The following is a 12,129-nucleotide window of genomic DNA, read 5'->3' as shown; positions in this document are numbered from 1 at the left end:
CATGTGAAGTTTTCTGGGAATACTGTTTACAGCTTTCATCAGATCTGGCAATCTTTGTCTCCACAGCCCCATTTCCAACCCTAAAATATATGTCTTCAAAGTAAGCATTTCCTTAGAGTCAGGCCTGCCGAAGACTGTAACGGACTGCATTTGCATTTTGAAAAGATGTTCTGGGACCCAACTTTTCCTTTACTGACCTCCCTGAAATCAGTGATCTGGGGAGAGTCTACAGGGCCCAGAGCATGCAGAGAAATGCAGTTATCTGGGACAGAATCCAAATATTTGAGAAGAAAAAAAAAAATAAACGTAGCAAGTGCTTTGCGAAGCATTTTCTAGTAGTTCTGAAAATTATGGGACAGGGAGTAAGCGGAGAAAAACAATCCCACCGTAGACGTCAGACGCACCCCGGGAAGGCATCCACTGCAGTCACACACACGCACACACGAGACCACTGCGGAGCTGTGGGGCCAGGGCCTGGCACTCTGCATTTCTAATAGGCTCCTGGGTGGTGCCCGCACCGCTGGGCCGGAGGCCGCACTCTTGAGTAGCAAGGTCTTAGAATATAAATAAATGAGATGCAGACAGACCGAAGTCAGAGGGACAGTCTCAGATTTCCTCTCACCATTAGCTTCTGAAACCAGGCAGGTGTCCGCAGCGTAGGCAGCTTGTTTTTCTTTCTTGAGGGTGTCATCTGAAAAAGATGCTGTGCGCACAACCCATGATCATCCGGGGTATTCTGTCCTCGCTCCCTACCTGCCCCAGAGCCACTCCTGCATGGACACCGGGTAGCAAGAGGGCCCGGCTTTCCTTAGTTAATCTCCCACATCTGTGTTTGTGCTTAGACTTCCCATTGCCCAAAGACCCCTCTGGGAGCCTTTTGCCAGGATTTTCCTGAATGTTTATCTACATTCAAGGCAGACCCTGGAACACCCTATTCAGGCAGGCTATTTGAATGGGGTGACTGTGGTTTTCTTATTAAAATGTCTCAAACCACCTTGCTGGGACATTTGGCCTCCTACAGGGTCTGCCTTTCTTCTGAAACCTGCATAGTGTGGGCCCCCTCGTACTTGCAGTGATGCTGGCCGGGGAGGCAGTAAAGACCTTCCCGCTGTCCTTGGTCATGATCAGCAGCTCCATCTCCTTCTTGGCCGGTGTGTTGTCCTTCTCCAGGATCAGGAATTTACAGTCCTTGTGCAGGAGATCATCACTCTGGACATTTGTGGTGCAGGCTGGGGAGCAGAGGAGCCGGCCAAGGGAGAGGGAAGAAATGAGCAGAAGAGGAAGAAGGAGGAAGAGAAGAGCAGGGAGGGAAAGGGAGAGATGAGCGGGTACGTCTGCGGGCCTCCTGCTCTCACCGACAGTGGTTACTAAGAAGCCTCCTCGGGACCAAAGGCACCCTCCCCTGCCCGGCTGGGCCTGGCCATTAAAGGTCAATCCCAGAAGCGCTGGGCGCCTGACCTTTGAAGCTGCCTCCCCACCTGGACGTTATAGGATCTTTAGTGAAAGGGCCACAGTCCCCTTGTCAGGCAGGCACTTCTTTAATTAACATGGTGGGTTCATTTCTAACCTTCAGCCTCACGGGTTCCCGTCCTGGGTTGGGGGGAGCCCTTCCGGACCACCCGATCTAAGGTACACACACTCCTGTCTCTAGCGAGCCACCTATTTCTTCCAGTGGGTGTTATTTTCGGTCATCCTCTCCTGTACTGGGTCTCCCTGTCTATCTGCCTCCTCCACTGCAGCGGTCAGCCTGGTGAGGTGGGAATCTAGTCCGCCTTGTTCACGCCTCTGCTTGGGCCCTGAGAACAGCGTCTCATACAAAGCAGGTGCTCAGTAAATCTTTTTTGAATCAACAAATTGTTGAATGGAAGGAAGCAACAGGATCAGAGCAATGGAGGAAAGAACCCACCAGCTGCGGTGAGCCCAAGTTGATAAAGATCCTATCAGAAGTGTGTGTGGTGGGGTGGTACCTTCTGAGGGGCTCCCTAAGTCTTACACTGGGGAACACGTAGCAGGAGCAGGCCGGGGGCTTCCAGACACTGCTGGGGGCTGGGGTGCAAATGCCTGACCCTAGGCAGCTGTGGAGGGTGGAGCTCCCTACCCCACCCCTTGAACGGGAAGGCCCAGGTAGGGTCAGGGGCACACCCATCTCTGCTCTGTCCTGGCAACCGGGGGGACTCCGGCACGAGTCACGTTTGCAGACCTCAGACCAGCAATGGGTTCGATCTCCTCGCATATAGCGGGTGTCACCGTAGAGCCCTGCACAAGCCTGCCCTCGGCAGCCGGGGATAGCGCTCACCAGCAGAGGTGGACGTGCCAGTGCTCACGACAGCGGGGCTCTGCGGCAGGTTCTTCTTCACACCATACGCTGCAAGAAAGGAACTGCTGAGTGAGCGGGGCCAGTGTGAGAGGGCAGCTCCACGAAGCTCAGAAGCAGCCTGACCAGCCCCCCCAGGTGAGAAGAGGACAGTAAGAATAATAAATAAAATGAACAGTAATAATGAAGGCAACTCTCTCCAGCCACAGGGGCAGCAATGAGTATAGATGAACTTTCTTTGGTCTAATCCTCATCCTTTTAGGACTGTTCCAAAATTCCTCCTCCTCCATGAAGTCCTCCTAGGATTCCTTCCCTTCGGAACTCTTATAACCCAAACACCTGCTCTGCATAGCTGGATTCATGTTGTCTTATAGGATGCCCAGTTGTTTCATGTGTATTAGACTCTCTACTCCAAGTAAACAGTAAGCAAGTTGAGGGCTAAGGCTAAGGGTCACACCTCTTCTGCTCCCCCTCCCCAGGCCTGCACAGGGGGTGCCCCAGGAAATCAGCCAGGTGATCAATGTGCAGTGAGACCAGGCCATACATGTGGCCACAGCACTGGCTCCCCCGTGGTTCCCCTCATGTCCGAGCCAGCGCATGACAGAAGTTGGCATCTCTAGGTTGGGAGGTGGGGGGCTGTTACTTTGGTGGGAAAGGTTGACGGAGTTTGAGAGACATTTTGGTGCCTCCGATTCAGTTACTGAAAAGGGATATTGTGAGTTAGAGCTGCCGAGAGGCGTCACTGCCCGGGCCCGGGGGCGCCACACCTGGGATACAGACCTGTGGAGGCGGTAGCCGTGCCGTGGGACAGGGCGGACGAGCTGGGTGCCAGGTTGTTCTGCATGCCAAACACTGCGAAAGCAAGGGGGGGCAGGTGAGCGCAGGTTGGGGGGCCCTTAGCTTGAGGCAGCCCCTGGACCCCCCAAATCACTTCCACGATGAAAGCCTTTGCACAGGACACCTTGCCCAGCATGCTCAGTTCTCACACTGCGAGTGACATGGGGGTCCCCCACTGCAGGCCAAAAGCTACCAGCAGTTCCAAGCACTGGGTAGTGAGCGCACACAACTGAACAGCGGTCATTTGCACAGGGTCTGACAGATGTCGCTGTATCCCAGCACATTCAAAAACATCCCAGGGGTCCGGGCACCTGTTTGGCTCCCTCAGTTAAGTGTCTGACTCTTGGTCTCAGCTCACAGGTCTTGATCTCAGGGTCATGAGTTCAAGCTCCTAGCTGGGCTCTGCACTGGGTGTGGAGCCTACTTAAAAATATCCCAGGGGTCCCTGTTTGCTGGGGCGCCCTGGTGCACAGTGTGGAACTGTGGGCATGGGACGCAGACACAGGAGGGCTGGCCTAGCATACCCCTGCTTTTCCCTTGAACACTTCCTCCTCGAGACTTAAACACATAAAACTCCCCTAGCCCCCATTATGATCTCAGAGGATGATTGTTGGTCTTTAAATAACGTGCAGAAGCTTATTCCTCCCCAGTTAACAGCTTCCCTTATTCCATTGTCTCTAGTGTTTGGGGCACAGATCCTGGGTCCAAGATCAGCCCACCTTCCTCAGAAGGGTAAAGGCAGAAGGAATGAAATGTGAACCCGCTGTCTTCTGGGTTTGGTGGGGCTCTAGTCAAATGGAGGTGTGGAAATGAAAATGCTACACACACACTTGTGGATATACCAGGCAAGTAAATAAAGAAGGCCCACATCATTTTATTTATTAATCACAGTAACAGAGAGAGAAGGCAGAGTCCTTAAAAAAAAAAAAAAAAAAAATATGGGGGCTGGTAACATTTACATAACAGGTAGTTATGTGGAAATAGAGTGAATACATGTTTCTTTAAAATGGTCATGTTTGCACTGGGAACTAAGCAGTAACCCTGGTTGAGCCCCCAATGAACTACAGTATTTATAAAAAGATCTAAAGTCAGATCCTCGGGCACCTGGGTGGCTCAGTCGGTTGGGTGCCTGCCTTCGGCTCGGGTCACGATCCCAGATCTCTCTGTCAGATAAATAAAATCTTCAAAAAAAAATTTCTAAAGTCAGATCCTTCTAACCTAACAATACTTTCTACCTGAAAATGGCCAGAGCGCTGACTCAGCCCCTTTGCCCCCATTTCTCTACCACTCATAGAAGAGAAAGGGACCAACACAGGACAAGCAGGTAGGTGAGGCCTCTGGCCCCTCCACCTTAGGCCTTGGCCCTGGGGGCCGAGCTCTACCTATGACTGCAGGCAGGCACCCCTTGGGCCCTGCACCTGCGTCCCTGTGTGCACTGATGGAAGTCCTCAGGCTCGGGGGCAGAAAGGACATTTCTGCGGAAACCACTGTTCTCCTCAGCAGGAGGGAGCATCCCTAACTTTTTAAGCAGACATTCCGAGAAAAGGCAATGCAAGCTGGCGAGCACTGACCTGAGGAGCAGGTGCTGACCCCCGGGTGCAGTGTGGGAGAGCAGGGCGCCATGTTATTTGGAACTCCGAAGACTGCAGGGGAGGAGGAAGGCCAGTGAGAGGGATGTTGGGCCCAGAAGAGGCAGGGGTACGGAAGCCCCGGGAGGAGGGGCAGAGCTGCATTTTTAGGTCTTGTTACATTGCTGGTTTTAGGAAAATCTTGGGCGCTTGCCTTGCACCAGAGAACCCAATCATCTGTGGTGTGCCTTGGGTCCTAGCCAAGGGATGGTCCTTGGGTCATCGAGTGGACACGGGGTCCAGCCAAAGCCCCTCTGGTGAGTCACCACTTCGCAGAGAAGGCGTCTGAAGCCCAGAGAAGTTAACTGATGTACCCAAGGGCACAGTTTATCCATGTGGAGTGAAACTAGGCTCTTTAGATTTGTTTTCATGTTCTTTCTCATGACATTTTTTTTCTGATGCACTGTGCTATAGTCCTTCTCAGAGGGGACCCACCAAAAGAAACACCTGGAGACTGAACTGAGGTGGGAAAATCGTGGGACATGGGGCTACAGAAAACCCCTCAGGGAACCCGCGGTGCGAGTCAGTACCAGAGGGGTCCCTCAGGTCCAGTAAAGGTGCAAGGGGCCCAGGGGTGGGAAGGGAAGTGCCCTGTACCACGTACCTGATCCTGCAGAATAGGCGTTGGTGTTGAGGAGGGACGAGCTCTGGGTGGTCACGTTGTTGTGATAGGTCCCCATGGAGGACCCCGCTGGCAAGGTGGAAGACCACATGTGGGATGGAAGGTTGGCGTCCAGGATGGTGGTATCGTAAGTGCCGGACACTGGAACCAGACAGGCATGCCCACACCCCAGTGAGAGACAAACTGGCACTCCGCGCTGGGGTAACCCACTCAGGTCGGTGTAGCGCAGTTGGGTTTAGTCCTGAAGGTCCCATGTCTGGGAACTCCCGCAGTCCAGGGAAGTTGGTCAGCCCACTTCCATCCGAAACCCTGGAGCTGGTGAAAACTTGATCTCTTGTGTTAGAAATGCTTGCTGGCTCTTGGTGAAATCTCAAGTAGGTCAGTTTTGCTCTGGGGTCTGCCCATTTTTCCAAGATCCCCTCCCCACCTCTCGGTGTGCTGGTGTGGTGGGGACCAATGATCTCTCCATCTCTTGCTGATTCCACCTTCTGTTCCCACAGATGCCCGGGAACAGCAAATCCCACGCCGACTTCCAGGCACGCGGCAGGCACAGACAGCAAAGGCCTGGCTCTGCGACCATCCTGCACTGAGGGCATCTTCCCCGGTAAGCGCCCCGTAAACATTCCTACATGCCCACCAGACCCAAGGGCCACTCTGCCCCTGGGAGGGAGCTTTGGTGCTCCTTCAGATCTGAAGCCAATTCTGCCTCTTCACTACCCTGGGGGGAGCTGGCCATGCAGGTCATAAAAACTGCCCTGAGGTTTGGTGTTATATTTACAAAACAAGAGACAGGTCACGACTGGTCACGATCTCAAGGGTTTTTTTTCCTTTCCAGGAGTGAAAGAAAGCTTCACATCACAGTACAACTGGCTGCTTTCCTCCTCTCCCTCCGAGGATCTGCTTATTCATTGTTCTGCCCTCCCCCACCCCAACCCACTTGGTAGGCATGTGATCTCGGAGGGTTCCACAACACTCATCCTACTTGACTACGAGCTTCCCCAGAGGCCCTCACCCCCACGAAGGGCTGGGTCTCCTTTGTTGCTTCTCCTCAGTGCCTGGTACTCGGCATAGAGGAGCCACAGAATATTCACTGAATAAATGAAGGATAATACTACAAGTGTCCCCAATAGTCTTCATTTGGGGAACCTGGCCAACACATTCCCGAGAGAGGTCAAGAATGTCCTGGGAGAGAATCTCTAGGATCTGGAGCCCAGCCACACGCTCACGGGATGGTGGAGCCAACAGGGTGCAGCCCACGTGGTCACACAGCACGCAGCGTGGACGCTCGGTGCCTTGTGAGGTCTCTGCCACAACCTGGAAGGCCTGCTGGGGCACTCTGCCCCCTCGTTCCCTTCCCTCCACGGCAGCCGGGGCCCTGGGACTGACCTGACTGGGAGCTCGCCGTCACCATCTTGGTCTCCACCGTGCCTTTCTTGGGGATGGGGAGGGTGTTGGAGGAGTTCCGGGTAGGGCTCACGCTTGCTGATCGGCTCCCCTTGAGCAAACGCTTAACATCATCCAATTCTGTCCCTGTAAAGTAATCCCCGCATTTTCCATTGGGCCCAGGATTCTCTCCTGAGTCCAACCGCAGTGGCAGGAACATTAATGGTATCCAGAATATGAGGGGGGGATGGCATCTGCTTCACACGCTGGGATAGTTTTGGTCAGCCTTTTAATTTTTGCATTTTGTCAATTTATAGCACTTATCAAGCTCGCATTTTGTAATATTAATGGCCTCATAAATACAGCGCCTCCATGGGGAGGTCCTCAGTGTAGATTCCCTCATCAGGCACCACAGGGAGAATTCTGTGGCTAGAAGGCCCTGTCATCCTAGATTGGGGGATTCGAGGATTTACACCCAAAGCAGTGAGAACCAGATCCCTTGAAACAAATGGTTCAACAGTGGTCTCACCCCCTGCCAGGACACCTTGAATACTAGGTCCCTGACCTTGTATGCTCTGGAGTGTCACAGGAATTTGTGGCCCATAACTTCTTAACAGTATGCTGCTTTTGTGTGAGTTCAAGTTCATTTGGCCACTATTACCTGTAGCAAGGTCACATGCAAGCTCCCTGTGCCTCCCAACAGGGCAACTTAGGAGAGGAGGGAGGCATCATGCAAGGGCAGCGCTTAAGAGACAGGTTTGCACACAACATGTGCTGGAGGACTGCCCAGGCACCCCCTTCCCTGAAAGCTCCAACCTTGGCTCAGCCCTGCCCAGCCTGGAAGGACTCTGGGGAGACAGCACTGGACCCCAGGGCCCGGGGCGCGGAGCTTTCTGGGCCAGCCCCAGTCTCTGATTCCTGGGTCAACCAACCTCTTTCTCCTCCTACTCTTTGTACTTGGCTCCCGTCCTATCAGTTGGGTTCATTTCAAAATGTCCAGTCCCCTCTAACAAGAGCAGGAGTCTAACAGAGTCAATGGACAGGGACTGGGGCATCCCAGACATGCGAAATAAACTTCAAACTCTCACACTCCACTTACTTCTGACTCTCCTCCAACCTTAAGGTCCCCTCCTGCTCCTTTTCCTTTGGCCACACTGAACATTCCTCCAATGTCTGAGCTTATGTTCCTCAAGGGTCTCATGCCAGCTTGTCCCATGGAGCCTTCCGTCTCCTTTCAAGGGACGCTGACCCAGGAGGGTTTCTTTGGCTCCCTGCTCCTTCAGCTCCCTGAGAGGTCATGGTGGGATGGTTTTCTATCTCCCTATCAGCAGCAGGGAACAGGAGTTTCTCAGCTCCTGACCCCTGGCACCTCAGCCAGGGTCCCTCTCACAGAAGGCCCTTCGACACGTTTTATGATCGAGTGACTGACCACACACATACACCCATGCACGCACACATGCATGCATGCCCTGGTGACCCTGGATTCCTGGATCCTTTGTTTTCAGACAGTGACCACTTACATCGGGTAGATGGGGACGCACTCTGCAGTCGGACTCGGATTTCGCTCTCTGTACAAGGGAAGAGATGAAGAAGGTATAAATGAAGGAGCCCGACCCTGAGCTCTGAGCAGCAGAAAGAAATGTAGGCTGCTCTGAGATCTGTCCTGGGAACAGAAAACCTAAGTGTGCCCAGAACGAGTGCTGCTTAAAAGGAGGGATCCTCTCCCCACACCCTAACCAGCCCACTGCATACCTCCCAGCACCTGGACGTGCTCTGATGAGATCGCAGGCTGAGCAGGAGCCTGGATCACCACCAGCAATGACCGACCCCCTTCCTGGTGCCCGTCTCCTAGCTGCTCAAACCAAGCTGTTCTCCTGCCTCCTGGGTTTCTGATGCAGGAGATGGAATTCTAAAACCCATACCTTTTACTTAGCCACTTGAGCCACCTCTGGGTTTGACATGATCAGTTAGCTTCAGGTGGGCCATTGACATCTTTCAACTATTAGCCTAAAGTTGTGGGTGGTTTGTGTGTTCCTAACTTTCGAGTTACTGATGCAATAAAGTCCCTGGAAGTCTAGAGTGATCACGGAGAGCTACCGGAGCCCGTGAAAATTCTGCCTTCAGCACAGCCCGGACACACTCCCCCCGCCCCCCACTGTCACCAGATGCATCCGGGCCAGCCCTCCCCAGGAGACCATTTCCCTCCTAGAGCCTTATCCATGGGCAGACTTGCAGAACGAAAAACTGTCACGGAGCCCTCTGTCCCCTGGACTAACTTGAAAAAGAAGGGCTTTTGTTCATTTCTCGCTACGTAAAGGCAATTATAGTGCATCTTGTTGAAGTCAACCAGGAGACTCCAAGAGAAACGAGATGTGGCACTAGCATCTTCATAATCCACAGAACAAACTAGTCCCCAGGTGGTTACCAGGTGTTTGTACCCTTACTTCCACTTCCATGTTAGATCGGTGCCCCAAACTACCCTTCGCATCCTGATGGGGCCAGCCGAAGAGTCCCAGGACGCTGTAGGCTCCTTGAGAGCAGGAATCACGCCTTATTTAGGCTTCTCTACTCCTCCCATTTTCTGGCTCAAATCTGAGCACGCACATTAGATGCTCAGAAAAAACTTGTTGAATGAACTGAACTGAACCCAGCCACAGAGCTCACCTCGTGTTTGGCTCCTTCCTCTGGTTGAAGAAGATGCTGAGGAACAAAGAAAAGTAATCTTAGGCACAGAAGAGGTGGCACACTAGATATTTTTGACCTGGAAGGAGATCTGTTTGAGCGGGGCAGGGGGGGGATTATTTTCATTGTGACTTTATATCCAGATGGGAGCCATCCTCTGGGTCTCTACTAATACTGTGTAAAGTCTTTGTAAAGGACTCCAAACTGAGTATCTTGCCCTGCCTTCTTCTCGGAGCTCAAGCCCTGTGCATCCCACTTCCTCCCTGGGAGCCCTGCCCAGACAGCTCCGCTTCAGGACGAGGTGATGGAACGTGTCCACGTGGAGGCGTCCACCTGGCTTCCCTAGTTCAATCATTAGCCCCACAGTGAACCCAAAGCACCTGAGTTCGATGGTGGACGCTTAATAATGATGACCTCATAGCCCAAGGGCAGAGCGAGTTCTGCAAGGCTCCGATGCATTTAGGGCGTTAGTGAAATGATGTTAAATTGGCTCACACTTAGGGTGTTAACTAAGGTAATCATTTGGAAGCCTAGTCATTGGGGCTGGCTGTCTACACTGACCAAATGTATTCAAAAAAATGGCCAGATCTTGGTCTTCCTGATGTAAGCAAAGCAGTAAAATTATAATCACTGTACAATGATCATATCAATTCATATGCACTGTGAGAATCCAAGAACATGGACCACAAACTTAAGGCCAAGTGAAGAGACAGCCTAGGGTTTCACGTGGCATATAAATGTGCCCCTTTGCCGCCCGCTGTAGCCGGAGGTGGGGGGGAGGGGGGGCTGCGATGTTTGTGGTGTGTGTGCATTCGAACCCCTGCTGCTCTTTGCTGGGAGGTCCCTGTGCATCCTGCGGAAGGACACACCCTACAATTGTTGCCTGGCCTTAGGGGCTTCTCTGTCCAAGTCTGAGCCTTGTGTGACCAACTTGCCATTTCGGTAGTGTCAGGAGCAATGGCTAATGGCAGCAAGTTAACGTGGCTGACTGTGGCCTGAAGATGCTTCAGGATAAAGAGCAAGGGAAAAACTGATCAGCAAGGGTCAAAGTCCTTTAGAAGAATCCACCGAACTCAGTGTTCCCCCCACCCCCCACCCCTGACCCCAGGCATTTCCCTAGCGCATCCGACCGTGCCTTCAGAAAATAAGGAAAGGACCTACCGAATTCCTTCCGAGGGTACTCCGGAGAAGAGTTGCCACTGGAGCTCCCTGCAGGGCGAGAAAACACTTAGTACCCATGGCCACGCGAGCCGGGGGGCTTCGGAGGGGGGACGGTGTGCCGGGTGCCCCCTTCTGAGCCTCGGCAGTCCTGGGTCAGGAGGATGTAGGTGCTCGGCAGCGGGCTCGCTCTTGAAATAGGACGCGCCTGCTGGACCCAGCTGCCGAGATTCATCCTGATCACAGATCTACTTCAGACGGCGAAGGGTTGGAACACAGGAAAGCAGGTTTGCTTTTCCTTTTTTGTTTTTAAGCTCTTGACTGGGTTTCCCCTGTACCAGTGTTGGTCAAGTAAATGTGCTGTCAGTATGGGAGCGTCACTGACCTTGTGAAGCTCGTCCCGAACGCGGACGGTACAAGGAAGGCCCCAGGCAGGCCTCACATCACACGGCACTGTGGTGACGCAAGCCTGGATTTCGCCCCCCACCAGACCCCCTGACAGCTCTGGGTCTTAAATCACGTACTGGCGAACCCATCCCTCAGTCCTGCTTCTCCAGCACCAGGACCCATCTTCAGTCCCGGTCAGACCCCCTGCTGCCTGGCTCATGTGTTTCCCACCAAACCGGCTTCGGCAGTCACCAGGCACTGAGGGGACTTTAGGAGCCAAACCCAGATGTCCTCCGCCCGCCTTCTGCTTCTTGACCCTGAGTGCGTTCCTGCACTGACTTCCATGTCTCTCTCGGGGTCCTGCTCTCCCCACCCCCCCAGACTCCTCTTCCTCCTGTGTCCTCTGGCTCTTCCTTCCGTTTCATCCCCACTTTTATCTTTCTTTGCTCCCTTCTGCTTTCCTGTTCCCTTCCTTGGCTGATTCCTTAGTCTTCCATCTTCTACTAACATCTCTTTGTAAATGGCTCCAAACTGGGTATCCTGCCCGACCTCTTCCCTGAGCTCACGTGCTGTGCGCCCCACTCCCACTCCCTGCTTGGGAGCCCCACCTGGGAGCATTACTGAGCTCGTCCACATGGGGGTCTGCCTCCGGCGCCCCTCTCTCAGTCGCTGGCACCACTGTGGACCCAGCCACCTGTGCTTGAATCTCAGTGGCCCGGACTCCCTTCTCCTCCCTCTCCCCTCGTATTTAATCAATTGTCAAACATCAATTCCATCTCCCGCTCCTTGTTTCCTCTCCCATTGCCACCGCCCTAATCCCAGCCAAGTCTGCCCTTGACTATAAGCATCTTCTAACTTGTCACCATGTTCAGCCTCTTTCCTCCCTGTTCTTCCTGTACATGGCTTCCGGAGTTCTAGTCCTGGCCCTCAAAGAGGATCGACTCTCTACTCAAAAATCCCAGTGGCTTCTTAGTGTTGCAGAATAGAGTCCAGACATCACAGGCCAGCCCTGAATCTGAGCCCCTCCAGCTCTCTTCACATCAGGACCAAGCGGCCTGCTGCCCAGCCCTGACTTCTGCCTGTCTGTGCTGAGTGCGCCCCCTGCAGGCTGGAGCGCC

The 12,129-nt window shown here is 53.4% G+C and overlaps 1 protein-coding gene across 2 annotated transcripts in view; it reads right to left on the bottom strand.

Moving 5' to 3' along the window:
- The window catches only part of COL17A1 (collagen type XVII alpha 1 chain), a 51,162-nt gene that overhangs the window by 26,518 nt on the left and 12,515 nt on the right, over positions 1–12,129 (bottom strand). For both annotated transcript variants that reach the window (XM_081823583.1, XM_081823584.1), the window contains exons 6-15: positions 10,628–10,675; positions 9,449–9,484; positions 8,305–8,352; positions 6,788–6,931; positions 5,384–5,542; positions 4,723–4,794; positions 3,095–3,166; positions 2,297–2,365; positions 1,068–1,229; positions 623–703 (exon numbers count right to left, since the gene is read on the bottom strand). In XM_081823583.1, the coding sequence (XP_081679709.1) occupies positions 623–703; positions 1,068–1,229; positions 2,297–2,365; positions 3,095–3,166; positions 4,723–4,794; positions 5,384–5,542; positions 6,788–6,931; positions 8,305–8,352; positions 9,449–9,484; positions 10,628–10,675 (891 nt within the window). The remainder of the gene's footprint in view (positions 1–622; positions 704–1,067; positions 1,230–2,296; positions 2,366–3,094; positions 3,167–4,722; positions 4,795–5,383; positions 5,543–6,787; positions 6,932–8,304; positions 8,353–9,448; positions 9,485–10,627; positions 10,676–12,129) is intronic.

The sequence above is a fragment of the Leptonychotes weddellii genome, chromosome 6, assembly GCF_054177405.1.
Source record: "Leptonychotes weddellii isolate Sample4059 chromosome 6, ASM5417740v2, whole genome shotgun sequence".
In the NCBI taxonomy this organism is placed as follows: Eukaryota; Metazoa; Chordata; class Mammalia; order Carnivora; family Phocidae; genus Leptonychotes; species Leptonychotes weddellii.
This window is presented reverse-complemented; position numbering and strand designations above follow the sequence as displayed.